Genomic DNA, 18,378 nt, shown 5'->3' with positions numbered 1-18,378 from the left:
AGAAAAACTTTGCCCATATAGGAAATATTTTCCAAATCATTCATTTTTCACGAAACAAATAGAGCTTAAATTGAAAACTAAAGGCATTCACTAGTGAAGTGAAAGGTGCCCACGGGGGTTGAAGCTCTCCGATTTCATTCCTTGTGTAATCGTGGATCAGGCTTTGCCGAATTATGAACCTTGATTTTGATCCTGAACATGTATCGAATATTCGTAGAATTTGATTACACATTTTGAAAGTTTTATAGCTCAATTGCATTTTCGTGATAAGGTTTAGGACTCGATTGCACTTTTTAAAAGTTTGGGAACTTGTTTGCACTTTTATGACAAGTTTTAAAATTCAGTACACTTATCCCCTTTACTTATTATTAAGGGTATGCAACCAGATCGGGTTTACCCGGGAACCGAATCGAACCGCTCGACAAACAGGTCCAGGAACTGCTTCTATTTTTCGGGAACCGGTTAAAACCAGTCCAGTTTTCGATTCTAAGTGAAGACCCACTTGGGAATCGGACCGGTTTCGAAAGCGGTTTTTAACTTGTGGTAAAAAAAACCTGGATCATACTATTACTATATCTTGGATGGTTGGTTTTGGTATATAGTAATTTCCATTGCTTATCTCGAGGATTGTTGCTTTTGGCGGATATGACTGTTATTATTCATCTTTTACTTTAAACTGTTTTATTATTACTCATATTATTTTGCTAGAAAAAATGAAACCGAACTGGAAAAACATGGTAGGTTCAAAAAACAGATTTCGGGGAAAATACGATAAGTTTTTCTAAAAATTAGAAATCGGTTATAACCTATCAATTTTCAGGACTAGAATCTATTCATTCTTGAATCGATCACCCCTACTTTATTATTATGCCTTGAAAGCGGACTGAACAACTATGGTACGAGACCTTGTGATTTTGCTATTTCAAAGTTGATTATTCACAAACAATTCTATTCATCAGTAATTAGAATCGAACGTGAAGATCACTTGTGTAAAATCATTTTTAGCTTCAAAAAAAAGAAAAAGAAAAAGAAAAAGAAAAAGAAAGAAACGACTAATTTCCGGAATAAAAGTCACATGGAGTTTCTGCGGCGCCGGAAAAATCTCCCGCCATGCGCAGCCTCTCCTCTATCCTCTCGCCCCTTCCTCTCTCCCTCCCGATCCCCCGGAACAAGGCCGGCCACCTCCCCCTCCGCCACCTTCCCTCCCTAGGGTTTTCGCGCACCGGACCGCTTCTTCGCGCTCGCTACGGGACCCCGACCCCCCTGCTTCCCGACGATTCCCAGCTCTCCGATGCCGACGACGACGAGGACGAGGACGAGGAGGACGAGGAGGAGGATGGAGAAGAGTTCGCCGCGGATGAGTACGACGACATCTCCGGCGACGCTTACGAGGACGCCGAACAGAGCGAGGGCGAGATCGAGGCCTCGTCCGATGATGCCGCGGCGAGCATGCGCGCCTCGTTTAGCGAATCCAAGCTGCGGAGAGTGGAAAAGCTCTGCAGCGAAGTGAGGGAGTTCGGCGCTGAGCTCATCGACGTCGACGAGCTCGCTTCGGTCTATGACTTTCGCATCGACAAATTTCAGGTTCACATCTTCATCGAGTATTGCCGCTTATGCGTAGTGAAATTTGTGCTTTTTTTTTTTTGGAGTATTTTGTCTTGTAGGCAAGACTCATAGAGCTTTCTTCGAACTTTCCGGTTTTTGTAGTGATTTGTGAATTGGTTTTGGTAGCGATTGGCGATCAAAGCGTTTCTAAGAGGATCTTCTGTTGTGGTTTCGGCGCCTACTAGCAGCGGAAAGACATTGATTGCTGAAGCTGCGGCAGTGGCCACAGTAGCCAGAGGGAGGCGGTTGTTCTACACCACTCCTCTCAAGGCACTATCTAATCAGAAGTTTCGCGAGTTTCGGTTTGTGGATTGGAGTTTCATCATCTGTTTCCATCACAGCCACAGTTAATAATCTGCCATTTTTCATTCTCCGTACTTGCTTGTTGCAGCGAAACATTTGGAGACAATTATGTTGGCCTTCTAACAGGAGATAGTGCAGTAAACAAGGATGCTCAAGTAATAATCATGACTACAGAGATACTGCGGAATATGCTGTATCAGAGGTGCACATCTTGTTAAGGAAGCTGTTATTTCAGTATAGCCGTACCAATTTATGACTTCGTGGGTTTATTTTGGTCGTGTGCGACTAGGATGTTTAGGTGTAATGATGGCTCGATCGGAGAACAGGCTTTAGGTATCGTGGAAATATCTCTCTCTTGCTTAGGATTCACAAATTCATTCAGCAGTGCTTTTTGGGTTCTTGATTGTTGTGCCTACTCCTTGTATATGAGGGGTGGGTTAAGTTCGTAATCATCATTTCGACATTGCTATATTGAATTTTGATTTTCCTTGCATAACTTTGTCTTGCTTTGTATATTTTGAATAATGTAATCTTTCTTCTCGCATAGTGTTGGAGAGGCCTCTTCAAGGAGTGGACTTTTTCAGGTGGATGCTATTGTCTTGGATGAAGTTCACTATTTAAGTGATATTTCTCGGGGGACAGTGTGGGAAGAAATAGTGCGTAATCTCCCTCCCTCCCTCCCTCATCCTCGTCCTCCTCCTCTTCTTTTATCCCCATTCTATTCAGCAGCTCGCAAATTTTCTACTTAAGCTTTTATCCATGGAAACTCAATAGTCATGAACGTGCCAGGTTATTTATTCCCCAAAAGAAGTCCAACTTATATGTCTATCAGCAACAGTTGCAAATGCAGATGAGCTTGCTGGCTGGATTTCCCAGGTACTGCTAAGTACTCTTCAATGCTTATATTTTGAAATTGTCAATATGCTGCCCAGAAAAGGTTTCATTTTGCTTAAGCAGTCCTGTAATAAACTAATTCAAATGTTTGTTAGATTGCTTTCCTTTAGCAATTACCAAGTTGCTTGTGTTGTATATGGAATCTTCTTTAAAAAGATTTCAGATTTTCCAATTGAACAAACAATGAGGAAACTGCCGATCTCTTGGGTCAACTGAACTCCTTAATGGAAACATGGTAAAAACTGGTTTACCGACTAATTGGTAACTTTGGTAAATCAATCAACTTTGTCGAGCCCATTCAGAATCTTCTTTTCGTCCTAAAAAAACTCAAGCATGAAAACTACTATGTCATCCTAACAGAAAGTATTAATGTGGGAATACAATAGTAAAAAATGTAGGACAACACATAGCTGAAGTGTTCTTACTAATACTTGTGTTCTTCTGCCTCCAGTGATATTATGGCAATGGCATGGATAATTTGCTGTGAGCTCAGAGCAGACAGTTGATCTTGGCCTTGCCTCTAACTGTTTATTTGACTGGGCTAGTTTCAAATAGTCGTCATTTGCTGTGAAATCTAGTGAATGATTATAGTCAAACCATGCTCTAAAACTTCTCCTATGTTTTCTGGCAAAGTTAGTCTGCTGACTAATGATATCTATGTGAAAGATAGATTAAAGGTTGCAGCTTCACGTGGAATACAGATTACATTTGCATCAATTATTTTCTTCTTTCCACAACCTTGAAAAGGGAGTCATTTATTTTTGAGGGAGAGTTCCAGATCCAGAAATCTGTTTGAATGCATACTAGGAAGACAATAATGCCACTAATATGAGGAGTATTTGTTACATTTAATTTCTAACCGAAGCTCCTGACACCATTTTCTTTCTCAGCAACATGGTACTTTGCCATGACTCACCCCTTTATCTCGCCAGCCTTTCTTATTTGGGCTGACGTTAGCGATGTTCCCTGTCAATTTTTGAGATATTGGAAACTTGAAAATGTCACCCTCCCTCAGGGTATACTTGTAAAGAAATTCACTAGTTCAAGTAAGTTGCTTGTGCTACGTCAAATGATGGTAAGTCAAAAATGATATTGTTAAAATCGCAGTCTGTTAAACTGACTCTTCGTGGAGGTAGGAGATAATTAACTGAGTAAAACTTGAGGATAAATATCGCGTGAATTTGTTCATGGACCAGTTGGCAAGGACATTTAGAATTATGTCTTTAGTAAATTTAGAGTGGGAAGGACCATCCGGAGCTGGAGTTTGGAGTTACAACAGGCTTCTCAATATATGAAACGGAAGCCCATCTCTCTTTTGATATTTCAGATAGCTTGGTATGCTGCAGTTTGTTATATTTGGGATGCTAGGAATTTATTGATTCATGTGGCTAGCTTCAATTTTGACGGTAAATCTATTTTTGCAAAGATTCATACCGATGTATTGTATAGATTGACTGATGTTAAAGGAGATAGGTCTCAGTTTGCAGCATGTTGAGATGTGCGGGAATTAGAGGCCGCTATAGTTTTGTTTGCTTACACATCATATGTACATATAAAAAAGTAAGACATAGGTTGATGATGAGCAGATTGTAAGAGTTACTGTAATTGTAACAGGCTTATTCCACCTGTTAATGAGTAACTATTTGGAATACAACACTTGCTTACCAAGTAAAAAAGAAAAAAGAAAAAAGAAAAAAGAAAAAAGAGATCTCGTGATTTTCCTGGAGCCGAGAGGTCTAGAGCTGATTGGTAGAGATTGATGGTCTTACTCTATTCATCTGCACCCCTTGGGGTTGTGCCCAATCCAAACAGATTGATTCACACACATGTACATTCGCTTAAAAATTTCCTGGGGTAGAATCATTTACATGCTTGCATTATTGTTGTCAGATCCATGGTAGAACAGAGTTGGTTACATCATCAAGACGTCCAGTCCCTCTGACTTGGCATTTCTCCACAAAAACTTCCGTGTTACCCCTTCTTGATGAAAAAGGAAGGCAGATGAACCGGTATGTTATAGTTAATTGCAGGGCTTTATATTAACCTTGAACGCATATAGAAATTTTACTCCTTCGCTTAGATGCTCTACATGAACATTCTATTCCGGTCTACTCACTCTTAGGCTGTGGTATTCATTAGATGATGCTCTTTTTGTAGTTCTTACAAATTTTCCAAGTATGGTAGATTTAGAGAAGTGAAATGAAATAACAACCATTTTTTCTCCCAGATGGTTGTTCAAAATGAGTTAGTGGCTGCAGCCATGGCAGTTTTCTTTCATGGTTTTGTGTGCACACAGCTGATTATAATCCTTTGTAATGAAAATTTTTTGCAGTGTTGGTGATGTGCTTTTCTTCTCTGCGTAGCTTATGTTCTGTACTCTCCCCCTAACCCTCCCAAAAGGAAAATTATTCATCATAGTTTTCGTGATTCTTGGAACAGGAAACTATCACTTAATTATCTGCAACTTTATGCCATGGAACGTAACTCATACAAGGAGGATAGTATCAAAAGAAGGAAATCAAGAAGACGGGGGGGTGATATTAACATCAACAATGTTGATAGTATCACCATGGAGGCGCCTCTTTCAAAGAATGACATGAATGCTATTCGCCGCTCACAAGTATGGACTAAGTTCATCAATGGGTTAAAAGAAATAGTCTTATGTGGCCGCAGAAAAGAAAGAGTCATCTATAGTCTTTATCTCTTGTCTCTCTTCTTCTCAAGTAGTATTAAAGAATTTATATTTATCCAATTCATATAGGGTTAAAAAGCACGATCATACCAATAAAAAAAAGTATATATTTCAGGTTCCTCAGGTGATTGACACTCTGCATCAAATCAAAGCAAGGGATATGCTCCCAGCCATTTGGTTCATATTCAGCCGGAGAGGCTGTGATGCAGCTGTTCAGTACCTTGAAGGATGCAACCTCCTGGATGGCTGCGAGATGAGTGAAGTTGAACTGGCTTTGAAGCGGTTCAGTATTCAGTATCCTGATGCTGTTAGGGATTCAGCTGTGAAAGGACTTATGCACGGTGTTGCTGCACATCATGCAGGGTGTTTGCCTCTATGGAAATCATTTATTGAAGAACTTTTTGGACGAGGACTTGTCAAGGTTGTCTTTGCTACAGAAACACTGGCTGCGGGAATCAACATGCCTGCTAGGACAGCAGTAATTGCAGCTCTCTGCAAGAGAAGTAGCAGTGGACGTATTCAATTAACCTCAAATGAACTGCTTCAAATGGCCGGTCGTGCTGGTCGTAGAGGCATTGACAAAAGTGGTAATGTCGTCCTTGTCCAAACTGCTTATGAGGGTGCTGAAGAGTGCTGTAAGCTTCTTTTTGCTGGGGTAGAGCCTCTGGTGTCACAGTTTACTGCTTCATATGGAATGGTGCTGAACCTTTTGGCTGGTGCAAAACTTACAAGTCACTCAAGTGAGTCAGGTGAAGTGAAAATTTCTCGAGCAGGACGAACACTGGAAGAAGCTAGGAAGTTAGTGGAGCAAAGTTTTGGTAACTATGTGGGCAGCAATGTTATGCTTGCTGCCAAGGAGGAGCTCTCAAAAATAGACAAGGAGATTCAGAAGTTAACATCTGAAATTACTGACGATGCTATAGACCGAAAAGCGAGAAGTCTTTTGTCAGACGCAGCTTATAAGGAGATCGCTGATCTACAGGAAGAATTAAGGGCTGAAAAATGCCTCCGGACTGAACTACGCAAAAAAATGGAATTGAAGAGAATATCTGCTGTGAAACCTCTACTTGAGGAGTTGGAGAATGGACAGTTGCCCTTTATATGCTTGCAATATAAGGATTCTGAAGGAGTTTTACACTCTATTCCGGCTGTTTACTTGGGAAAAGTTGACTCTTTGAATGGGTCAAAAGTCAAGAACAGAATTCTTGGTGACGATTCTTTTGCGATAAATGTAGTTGGAGTGGAGTCGAGTGATGGTCATCTGGCAAGACATGAAGGATTTGAACCATCTTATCACGCGGCCCTTGGTTCAGATAACTCATGGTACTTATTTACGGAACAGTGGATTAGAACAGTCTATCGGACTGGTCTTCCTAACGTGGCCCTAACTGAAGGAGATGCTTTGCCTCGGGAACTTATGGTGACACTTCTAGATAAGGATGATATGCAGTGGGATAAGCTTAGTGACAGTGAATTTGGGGGTTTATGGTACAGAGAAGGGTCACTGGAAACGTGGTCGTGGAGTTTAAATGTGCCCGTCTTGAATAGTCTTTCTGACAAAGACGAGGCATTATTCATGTCTCAGGATTTCCATGATGCTGTAGAATGCTACAAAGCACAAAGGACTAAGGTTGCACGGTTGAAGAAAAAGATAGCGCGTACAGAAGGCTTTAGAGAATATAAGAAGATCGTAGACATGACCAAGTTCACTGAGGAAAAGATAAAACGCTTGAAGACTAGATCGAAGCGCCTAATTAATCGTATAGAGCAAATCGAACCGTCTGGATGGAAGGATTTTTTGCAGGTAAGCCACGTTATACATGAAATTAGAGCACTTGATATCAACACAAACATTATATTTCCTCTTGGAGAAACTGCCGCTGCGATAAGGGGAGAAAACGAGCTCTGGCTTGCGATGGTTTTGAGAAGTAAAATTTTACTGTGTTTGAAACCAGCCCAGCTTGCTGCTGTCTGCGCTGGTTTAGTTTCAGAAGGGATCAAAGTCCGACCTTGGAAAAACAACGCCTATATATTTGAACCATCCACGACAGTGACTGATGTCATTGATCTCTTGGATGATCAAAGAAGTTCCCTTTTGAATCTGCAAGAGAAACATGGAGTGCAGATTTCTTGCTGTTTAGATAGTCAATTCTCGGGTATGGTCGAAGCATGGGCATCTGGATTGACATGGAGGGAGATAATGATGGATTGTGCGATGGACGAGGGAGATTTGGCTCGTCTCTTACGGCGAACGATTGATCTACTTGCCCAGATTCCTAAGCTGCCCGATGTTGATCCGCAGTTGCAGAGGAACGCGCTTGCAGCATCCAATGTAATGGATCGTCCACCCATAAGTGAGTTGGCAGGTTAAATTGGTGCTCACCACTCAACATTTGTAACAGTTCTTCCGAATTGTTTATCACAGAAAAAAAAAGGCTTATGCTGCGATTATCCACTGACAACAACCTGAGCTAGTATTTCCCGTTAAGATTTTGCATCTTCATCGAAAGAGTTGATGCGTAGATTTCCTATCAAGATTTTGCAGTTCATGTATTTCCTGTCTGGTTCTGACTTGCCGAGTGCTCTTTCAGATGAGCCCGCAACTTTGAAGACAAAATAGAGTAGGACCAAGTAAAGCGTGCATCAAGCTTTCTTCCCTGCTCATCTAAATCAGCACGTTATGTCAATCCACCGTTTAAAATCACTGTACGCTATACATTGTCCCAAGTGGATCCACTCTATCGCGTGTTAGTTCTGCCTCAATTTTGCACAGGAAAAAGAACACAGGCGCAAATGCAACCGATTGCACAAACAATAAGAGGCGCAAGAAACGGTCAAATAACTGCAAGATCCTTCATTAGCTTAGTGACAAAATGATGTCTAACCAAGCATAGTTGATGAATGAAAAGAACCGAGTATCTCAATTTTACATCACAATATGACATTATTTACACAATGGTGGATCAAAACCCCCCCACGAGATTATGCTACTCTACAAATTCTGAACAAGGTTTGCCCTTTCCTCTCGATCCCTTATTCTGTTGGCGAGACAGTAAAATGACCCGTCTGAGTGAAAGATAAAAAACCTGAAAATCTTACAATTCCCACGAAAGGATTTCCCAACGTGGCACCATCAATAAGTTTGTATGGCTCCCGTGTACTCAATGCTCGCGGAATGATTCTGCAGAAAAAAAGATATCAAGAATCCGGATCTAATGTCTTCAAACTTTGACAAGCCGAAAACAAAATGACCACAATATACAACAAAACCCCATGAATGATACAATCCACGGGAAATCAAAAGCATCATTCTGTCATTTGAGACGTTCACAGTTTCCATATTGTCAAATATCGCTGAACTGAAGAAAATAGTATAGGATGGGACTTTCATCTGGATATTAGGACATACCTAATTGGAGAGACAGTGACATCACGTCCAACTATGAGCCGCAGAGCAATCTATGAAACCTCTGTATTCTAATTGAATCACCATTCTCGGACTTCATCTGGTCCTGACACGAGTTCTTTCTAATGGAAGCTTTCCTTTTCCTTTTTGTGCGGAACAAAAAATCTTCCGTATCCAAAACATATGACACCTGCTACATTCAGAATTCCAACTCACAATGCGGCAGTGATCTCCACCGGTAGATTTCTATAAGAATTGACAGTTATATCTAAAAATAATGGAGAGACTGAGGAATCAGAGACCTTCGATGAAGTGCAAGCAATCTTACACTCCAAACCATTGATGACTTTAACTCCTTCCAGAGCATGACTGTCATCATCATGCACAGATTTCCGTTTGTTTCTGCAACCATGTGCAAAGGTTAGCCACAGCCAGATGGCAAAGTCCGTTAAAAATTCACAATTTTCTACCTCTTCAAGAAAATCCCAAATTTCTCCTTTTTATCAGGAACAATAGAGAGAAAGTCAGTTTGCAGATACGTCGCAAAATTAGGATCCATGGACACTGGAGTCACTTCAGGTTTATCATGTCCATTATCCATAAGTTGTATCGACAAATGCGCCGTTGACTGGAAGTAAATAAGATTTATTAAAAATTCAGCTTCATGCAGAAATCAGAAGAAAATCAGTATCAACGACATTAGACCTACACATTCAACGCGGTATATGTTCTCGTCGTGAAGGAGAAAGCGTGCATTTTCGTGATAAATAATATCGACAAATCTTCCACGTTTTCTGGATTTTTCATACGAATATAGTTGGAGCAGCTTGTTGTCCATCTCATCAGTCGCAATGGTTTGAAGCTGGAAAACACAAGATTGAGAAAAATATGCATTGGAAAAAGGAGGAACGTCTAAAGGTTTGGAAAAGAGAGAATACTAGCTCACCTGTTTAACTACCTTGTATATCAACTTGTCTAAAGTGAACAGAACGTAGGACTGAGTTCCAATAATAGCTCGGCAGTCATCCTCAAATTTTGTATTATCCGAAGAACCATCAAGCAAGTTGTAGAGAGCACTCATAAACCTAGGAAAAAAAATAAAAATGAGCTCCAATTTTACATGCACACTTATGACCCCTTTTTTTTGGGTCATACAGTCATGACCTCTTTTGACACACCAAATTTTGTCAATTTTCCAGTCTCAATTCAGTTCCCCCACCAAAAAGGAAAAAAGAAAAGAAAAACACGCATGCTACCTGGCATAGCAATCAGTAGGACAAGTGTCACTTGAAGCCCTCCATTTCTTCTCAGCAGATGATGAATTGATTTTTGCTGATTGTATTCGCTCGTACAATGTCTATAGTGTAACAAAATGTTAACACAGTAACATAATAATATTAAACACTTCAATAGATAAAAAAAGGAATATAGACAAGAATTTGAAGAGCCATACTTGATGAAGCCTAAAAAGAACATAAAAGGAATCATTTCCATAGAAAATCCGAGAATCCCCTTCTTTTTCACGCAAAGCCATCGGTACATGCTTCACCATAGGCTTCACTGTTTGCAGGAAACGTTCTGAACCTGGTAATATAATTCCTTCTCCTTCAGGATCATGAGCATCCGCCACCCCTTCAGCCTCACCTTCACTCTCTGCCCTGTTGTCATGTTCATCATGATCGCCATCTTCTTCATGCTCTTCACGAGAGCATTCATCACTGCCTGAGACCTCCCCATTCTCAGAAGCATTATCACTGTCCTCTGATGACCTCTGTGCACTTTCCTCGCCTTCATCATCTGCATCCTCATCATTTTCTGCCGCCACCTCAGGACAGCTAATAACTTCTCCGTTTCTGGTTTGGTATTGCCTACTGGTCGCACCATCCTTCACTTTATGTACAGCTTCTAAAGTAGCTTCCCCATAAGCGGCAAAATTATCCTCCTCAAAATCCCCATTAGGAGATAATTCACCCTCTTCTCTTTCAACTTTCAAGTGCCCAACTGATTCTTCATGGTATCTATGAATGCTGCTGGTATCCTTCACCACACCATTGGCAGACAGATTGGCCCGCGTACAGTCATCACCCTAACCATTGCAAAGAGAGACAGATCAACAAACACAAGACATCAAATGCAAATGCTGAGATTTTGCCTCTACAAAAACGTAATCTACAACCCCAACACAAATTAAGCAATCTTTACAACCATCTGCCCTGACTCACAAACCATGCTCACACCTGTCGCTCTCAATTTTAGCAAGACTGTAGTTCCTTGGTACCCAACTCAAAAATCAAAAGTCCAATTAAAGGAACAGATATAAGTGGTAAACCAAAATCTATCCTTTAAAAAAACTGCTTTCCGTGTTGAAGAAAAAATTGTATTAATCATACCTCCGATGAATGTAAGTTATCATTACTTGATCGCATATCAACAGCAGTCTCTGCAGCAACAGTACCCGGTCTAGAAGGAGCAGCATTTAGCCCTTTAAAATCAGCGTAAAAAAAACTCTTCAGAAGTTCAGCCATCATATGAGAAACCAAATGGTTTCATGATAAGTTAAGGCAGCTAGTCCAAGATCAATCAGCAAAGTGCAAACCTGGTGTATTCTCAATGCCAGATTTCCCCTTACTTTGCTCCACCCCCGCCAATCTTTCATTTGAGTTGACTGGTCTACTGACACCCGACATTTCATCAGCTAGAGATGCAATATCATGTATTTTTCCTTGTTCAGAAGTTCTACAAGCAACATGATCCACACCAAGTGAAGGGACTTCGGCATCCCTGCCATCTCCATTATCCAATGCCCTGCAAGTAATTGATGGTTCTGGTGGAATTACATCATCCCCATTTTTTAGAGGATTAACCTGTCTTCTGTTCAGGACAGTGGCACTACCATCCAGAACACTGTCATCGTGGCCACCATTGGCAGTACCACTTCTGCCAGCTTGTCTTTTAGCCTTTACCCCATCTTCTGTGTCTTCGACACCCTGAGGCCGGGAACGAACACCCAACATTGGTTCCAAAAAAGTGGTCCAAATCTTCAAAACTTTATCCACTTGCTCAGTTGTACAAACTTCTCCACAGGAAAATTTGATAATCGTGTACAAATCTTCATGAATGTCAGGATCTGGGAACTCAAATTCTAAATCTGGAGCAACGCTTCGTCGATTTCCAGCAGCAATGGCCAGAAGTATATCATCTTCGTTACGTTTTTTCTCATTAATTTCTTTTATCTCAGCCAACAGGGCTGCAAAACATAACAGGGGAAAAGTGGACATCAGAATTTGAAAAACTATTCAATGTTTCACGTCATCAGGCAAATTGGACAAACTAGTCCTCCAAAAATTTCAATAGGCATGTTCAGGACACTCATACTACCTCAATTTCAACAAGTAACTAATAAAATCATTTATGCAAATAAAACAGCTTATAGAAGCGGACAAGCTACTGAAAAATGAGAGGTACACAAGGATAATTTAGCCCAAGCCCAGGAAGAGCAATTTAAAAAAGGAACATATTAAGCTTTGAAATGTTCAACGGGTCATGTACTTGCTTTTAACAAGCTGGCCATGAGCTTCTGGTATATTAACAGGAATTACAAATCACGAAGAGGTTGTGCATTGTACTAAGTAGACATTATAGCAAAATCACTATATTTCCGATACCATTACCTTTTGTGCTCAAACTTTTGGTATCCTGCTGCTTAAAGTAGAAACTGCGATGATCAAGTGATTTGTGATAGTTCTTGGCATAAATTTCAGCCCAAACTTTATTGAAATCCGAACGACATCTTGCCCACTCTTCTTGCTTCTGCTTCAAACGAGTTATTATTACAGGCAGAGCAAGAAGAGCATTCTTCCTTAGTACATCCATCACATCAAGCCCATGGTCACCATACAAGCGCTCAACGCATCTCAAATTAAGAGCTGAAAGAACAACAAAACAGGAGAACCACATCAGAATATGACATAAAAAGGACATAACTAGACTATTTACACATAAAAGATCAATCGGCTATGACCTGTAAAGTGCTCCTCAATACGAACTGGGCTGTCCTGTTTGATCGTGTTATTATTAATCTTCTCTAGCAGTTCTTCAACACGCTTAGTAGTTACATTCACAGACTCCAACAACATGTCCAATTCAAACCTGAAAAGATTGTCACAGACAAAATAAAAAAAACGCAACGAAAATTGCCCATATCAATTCAAGCAAATCATGCAATCAGAGTGACTAGAATGCACATTGTTTGTAAACCATGTTGCCGGCAACTTCTGACCTGTCATCTTCACAACGAAACAGGCTTTCTTCATATTGGTTTTTGCGCATGTGTTTGAATGAGTAGTCCTCACTTCCAGAAGTTACAGACACCCAATAGTCATTCAACACTTCAACACCAAGCTCTGTTCTATCGCTCACGGAGGGAATAGGATACTGAAGGATGCAGGTGATGAAAAGTTTTAGTTCCCACATCAATAACTCATCACTTGGGTATAAAGATTATAAGATGTAAGTTCACATACATTCTTAGGCAGTAGGCGATAACTGGGAGTGCAGCGCTCACAGTTAGAGAGGTCAAGTTCGTTAATTGGTTTAGCCATATACTTATCCTTGCTTGAAAACAAGGACGTCTTGTGAGCATCTCTGGACCTATCAAGCCTATCCCTTTCACGTGTTTCACGATCCTTATCCTTAACTCCTCCATCCTTCTCACGATCTCGGTCTCTATCTCTTTCCTCGGACTTCACCGATCTGGGCAGGTGTCCTTCATCAATTAAAATGCACAGAAAATAAGCATCAGCAATCATCATGACCCGGAAATTGCGACTGCGGAAATCGGAAATCATGCTTTCATAGAACAAATCTCTCCAACTGAAATGGAAGGACCACGCAAAGAAACAGTAACAAATGAAAGGATTTGTTCACGTACTCTTGCTCATGAAATCAGCAAGAAACCCTTCTGCAAACAAACAAAGAGAAACCATTTAACATATACATGTTCAAGAACAAATCGCTGAATGCTCATGTCTTCAAATCTTACCATTCTTGTCACAATGTGCCAAAAATTCATTTAACCCATCCATAAGTTCCGGATATTTGCCAAGTAGATCACTCGCCTGGAGAAATGGAATTCCAACAAATCATCATGAATTGAACAAGATACACGGTAGTTAAAAAAATTCTCAGGAAGGTGACAGGCAGAAGACAACATCATCCGGAACAAAACAACTTTGAGGCACTAATGGTGATAAAACTAGAATTATACAAAAAGAAAAACGTTATTTTACTACGCGTCTAAAGTTTGTTGGTTTACAAGGGCAAAGAGACTATTGCAATTGCTAAGTGAGAACATTATTTCACGGTCTTTGATCTAGATCCCCCTATCTTAGAGTATTGAGGATTACACTGCATCATCCATCCCCAAGGCACCAATAGCACCCCTAAAACGAGCATTCTCTACCAAATGAACGCCTTCTTCAACTTTCTACATCTACTCAGGCTTAGTTAGATTAAGGGCTAACTACAAATAATTCCCCGCCCTGAGGAGTCCATTGCTAATACCTCCACGTCCTCTTAATTTTTACATAACATCTGATCCTTAAATTTCCTGTCTCAATGAAACTTCAAATTGTTCCCACCTGACCTTTTCAACCTCTTTAAAGGCCTTTTTTTTCATGATAAGTGGAAGAAAAACCATTCAATATGAGTGAAGGAGGGTTCAAAAGCTACGCGTGTATTAGTTTAAATCTATAGGATGGTGGTTTTTGCAACAAACGTCATTACTGGGAGGGTCTGTGCAACTAAGCCTTGAGTTAATTAGAATTTTAATACCGAGACTTCCAGTACAATCAAGGAACTACAATTACAGAATCTACAATAAGGATGCATTCCAGCCAAACGTGCCGTTCAAGCGCAAAAAGTTTTTATAGTCAAAATCCAGAGGTCTGTGGCAACTTCAGTTTGGTATAGCGTGGTGGTTACGAGCATATTAACGTCAAGACATGGAGTTGTACTCTATAAGAGAAAGTTATATTTTAGCCGGCCACATGCTGAAGTCAATCATATATACCAGCTGAAGTAACAAGCATAAACAAATTTTTGCTACAAAGAGTCTAAAAAATTGACGAAATAAAATCACTTGTAACAAGTATGTTCACAGCCATACCAGTGTTTGCAATTCTAGCCGTGAAATTATCCCCTCACTGAAAATATGAAGGCACCTCAAAAATTCCTGGTGATCCTCGGGATTTCGTAACTTTTCCTTTACTTTATCGAAGAAAGCAAATTCTTTGCTATAGATATCTGCAATGACACAAGAATCAGCAGTAAGCGGCAGTCAATCAATTTTTGTATGAATTCAATAAGGAAGAAGCTGATCTATAGCATAATATTTCTCTGGAAAAAGAAAAAATATCCACAAAGCAGGCTTTTCACACTGGATATGGACAAGATCCGTCTTCCTAATTCCAAAACCAGTGGCTTGTAGATTAGGTACAGCATGTAAAAACTCACTTTTAACAGTGCTTTTATCATCATATGAGGATGAACTGGGAAGTGTACTGAAGTTCTCTTCTACTTCGCCATCTTGATGCAATTGATCAGCAGCCAAGTGAAATGCTCTCCGTTTGTTGGAAAACTGCTGCAGGTTGATGTCCCTAGTGCTATCATGTTCAAATTCTCTCTCATCATGCCCCCGTTCTCTCCTATCTCTATCGTCTCTTCTATCCTTTTCTCTTTCCCCACGCCTTCTCTGCTCCTTTTCTGCTTTCAGCAAAGCTCTGTCATGGTCTAAATCAGGTCGGTCTACACTGTGATCATGATCAGCATGCGAAGCAGATATCCTCTCCTTCTGAAAATCAATTCATCATGGTATAAGCCAGGGTAAGATAGGAATTGAGAAAATCGGCAAGGTTGGATGCATGAGAACCTTGTCAATGTGCATTTGCCGCATGGACAGCATGGTGGAGCTCCTATCACGGAGCAAAGAGTTCCTTCCAGATTGAGGATACATATTAGACGCTGCAGAGGAAGTATCAGGTAGAAAGTGTGTGAACTCCTCAAGGAGGTCAGCGTGGTCTTTAAAAAGTGTGGCAACCTGTAGAGGGAAAATAGCCATCGCAAGTGAGGAACACGCCACTAATGGCAAAGACAAAGAGGAAGTAATACCGGGAAATAGAAATCTGATAACTTTTTCATTGACAGATGCGATTTGCTTGCAAACTGAGAACAAAGAATTAATCTGAAACTATAGTAATAAGTGAGGTTGAGAGTGCATCTGCCTTACCTCCTGATAGACCTCAGTAATGGACTTATTTTCCTTTCTATACATATTCAAAATGTCTAAAAACGACTTGTAAACACGATCGTCCCCTTGAAACCTTGTCTACAAACAAAATGCATGTTGTTAGACCTCAAAAGCATCAGTGCATCGCGTTTGATAGCGACATCCATCTCTACCTTAATCTTGTTCACAAAGTTAATAGCTTCTTCAAATTCAACAGGCTTCTTTTGTGGAGGTGGTTGCTCTTGCTCTTGCTCATCTTCAGGAGGAAGAGTTATCTCAAATCCCTTAGGCAGGAAAGTATTGAAACCTAAAATCAGTTGCCTATATCCCTTAAATAACTCTTTGACCCTTGCTATGACACCCACAGTGTCGATTCTGTCAGCACAATCAACTATTTGTTCAGAAAGTTATTCAGATCATGCTCGCAGGCCCAGAATAAAGAAAACATCGTCGCACTATCTTACCTCTGAGCCTTAAAATCTTTCATAACTTCAAGGAAGTCATCGTACTTCTCTCTATTGTGCTCAAAAATGTCTTTCACTGCTTTAAGGTATGCCAAGGCATCATTTGTAGTCAGCTTTTGTGCACTTCCACTTCCCATGACCTGGGCTTGCCCAGAGCTTCACATAAAAAGAAAGGAAATCAGTACTTTAGAGATTTACAAACCCTGCCCTCATATCAACACCCCGGCCACATCTTTCTGTACAGATGTAAACGTGAGCTCTCCTGAAATAAATCCTCAACCAACAATCATGCAAAAGTCCATCCGTGCAAGAATAGCTTCTACTTTAGACTTTCAGTGAGCATAGGACCTATAAGAAGAGACAGAACATGCTAGATATCTAAGCAATCCGATGCTGACAAAAATCTGATCTTGTTCCAGCAGGTCGTGAGCAAGAAATTCGCTGGAACTTCATCCAAAAAAATCCAATTTTAATCAAGCGGAAGCGGAAACACGAGCATATAGAAGACGGATGCACTAACAATGCCCTGATCAGAAGGACCAAATCTCATCCTCAACGAGGCAAGTCTTGTTGAGCTCGTGCAATCAAATCCTCGACAAACAAGTCGATCCACACGACAAAACCCAAAACATACAGAGATAGGGAGAGATGAAACTTACTTCTCTCCGCGAGAAGAGACCACAGGCCTCTTCAGTTGAGAGCCCATGTAAACATCATCCCTAGACCTCTTCATGTTCACCACCGGAGGTGAAAAAAAACAAGCTAAGCCCTCTTCGCTTCCACTATCTCAACGCCGCATCACGCTCGCCGCTACAATCAAATCCGAAATCCCGCAATCAAACGACCTCACCATCAAAAACCAGAACCAGCGCGCGCGCCGAAGCAGATCTAACCGCGCGGATTTTTTAAGAAGCCGAGAAAGCAAAAAAACGACACGCCGGGAAATTGAACCTGGAGCCGCCAGCTCCGATCGCCTCCCCAGCACAAGCAATCCTCCAGGCGCGTCCAGAAACTCAACGCCGATGAGCGGTTCTCACATTGCTTGAAGACAAAGGCAACGAACGACAAAGCACGTAGACAGAGAGAGAGAGAGAGACGAACGCGCAGAGCAGAGAGAGAATGTCGAAAAACAGGAAGCTATCGCGAAACGAGCCGGGAGGATCGTGGAGCGGCGGAACGAGCACTCGCCGGAAGAAGCAGAAGCAGAAGAAGAGGAGGAGGAGGAGGAGGAGGAAGAAGGAGAAGACCACGACTTTGTCCGCTTTGCTTCTGCAGAAAGCGCAGCGAAACCAGAAAGAAGGACGAAGGGAAGAGGAGATTGCTGCAGAGCAGAGAGAGAGAGATGGAGAGTTTCGTGTGAAGATGATGAACGACGCTGTTCGCCAAGATATGTGAAGAACCTAACGGGGAAAGAGAGAGAGAAAGAGAAAGAAAGAGACACAAAAGAGGGAGGGAATAGGATAATTAAAAATCGCTGTTTTTAATTTTCTTCCTCTCTCTCTCTCTCTCTCTCTCTCTCTCGGAGAAAAACAATGTTAAGAGTTGTTACGTGTTTTTGAGATGGAGGAGGGGAGTGGAGATAGCCATTTTCTGGAGGGGGGAGGACCGCCTTTCGCCGGTCGCGGTCCCTGGCGGTTTACCGGCTGCAGGCGGTCGGCGTCGCCCCCTGCCCACCTCTCGTGAATTTTAGGGCAGCCCGGTCGGGGCTCTTCGTTTAGCGTCGGTCTCT

At 41.2% G+C, this 18,378-nt stretch overlaps 2 protein-coding genes across 5 annotated transcripts; one reads left to right on the top strand and one right to left on the bottom strand.

The window, feature by feature from the left end:
• Positions 1 to 1,068: 1,068 nt before the first annotated feature.
• On the top strand, positions 1,069 to 8,029 carry LOC115672109 (DExH-box ATP-dependent RNA helicase DExH15 chloroplastic; the record flags this gene model as incomplete). The annotated part of the gene is made up of 8 exons (XM_056309651.1): positions 1,069 to 1,584; positions 1,732 to 1,907; positions 1,997 to 2,110; positions 2,456 to 2,564; positions 2,698 to 2,784; positions 4,693 to 4,811; positions 5,242 to 5,422; positions 5,610 to 8,029. Coding segments are annotated over 8 exons (3,558 nt in total), but the record flags the coding sequence as incomplete, so codon positions are not given.
• A 297-nt stretch (positions 8,030 to 8,326) lies between these two features.
• LOC115672108 (paired amphipathic helix protein Sin3-like 3) lies at positions 8,327 to 18,141 on the bottom strand. 4 transcript variants are annotated; one of them, XM_056310120.1, is made up of 24 exons: positions 17,543 to 18,137; positions 17,309 to 17,459; positions 16,650 to 16,805; positions 16,359 to 16,560; positions 16,186 to 16,284; positions 15,829 to 15,996; positions 15,414 to 15,750; positions 15,067 to 15,203; positions 13,942 to 14,017; positions 13,831 to 13,860; positions 13,424 to 13,665; positions 13,180 to 13,334; positions 12,922 to 13,049; positions 12,572 to 12,826; positions 11,497 to 12,147; positions 11,291 to 11,382; positions 10,354 to 10,986; positions 10,157 to 10,257; positions 9,847 to 9,985; positions 9,610 to 9,762; positions 9,371 to 9,528; positions 9,203 to 9,302; positions 8,904 to 9,090; positions 8,327 to 8,675 (listed from the first exon to the last, which is right to left on the bottom strand). In XM_056310120.1, the coding sequence occupies exons 2-23, from the start codon at positions 17,380 to 17,382 to the stop codon at positions 8,935 to 8,937; spliced, it is 4,242 nt and encodes a 1,413-aa protein (XP_056166095.1). In that variant the 5' UTR covers positions 17,383 to 17,459; positions 17,543 to 18,137; the 3' UTR covers positions 8,327 to 8,675; positions 8,904 to 8,934. The 4 variants fall into 4 exon arrangements, with proteins under 4 accessions (XP_056166095.1, XP_030449738.1, XP_056166096.1 ...); XM_030593878.2 differs by having other exon boundaries at positions 17,601 to 18,137; XM_056310121.1 differs by having other exon boundaries at positions 9,859 to 9,985; positions 17,309 to 18,141.
• Between the last annotated feature and the right edge of the window lie 237 nt (positions 18,142 to 18,378).

The sequence above is a fragment of the Syzygium oleosum genome, unplaced genomic scaffold (genome assembly GCF_021117445.2).
Source record: "Syzygium oleosum isolate NSW1041296 unplaced genomic scaffold, Sole_v2.1 Sole_v2.03, whole genome shotgun sequence".
Classification (NCBI taxonomy): domain Eukaryota; kingdom Viridiplantae; phylum Streptophyta; class Magnoliopsida; order Myrtales; family Myrtaceae; genus Syzygium; species Syzygium oleosum.
The sequence above is the reverse complement of the archived record's forward strand: the minus strand, read 5'-3'. Positions and strand labels throughout refer to the sequence as shown.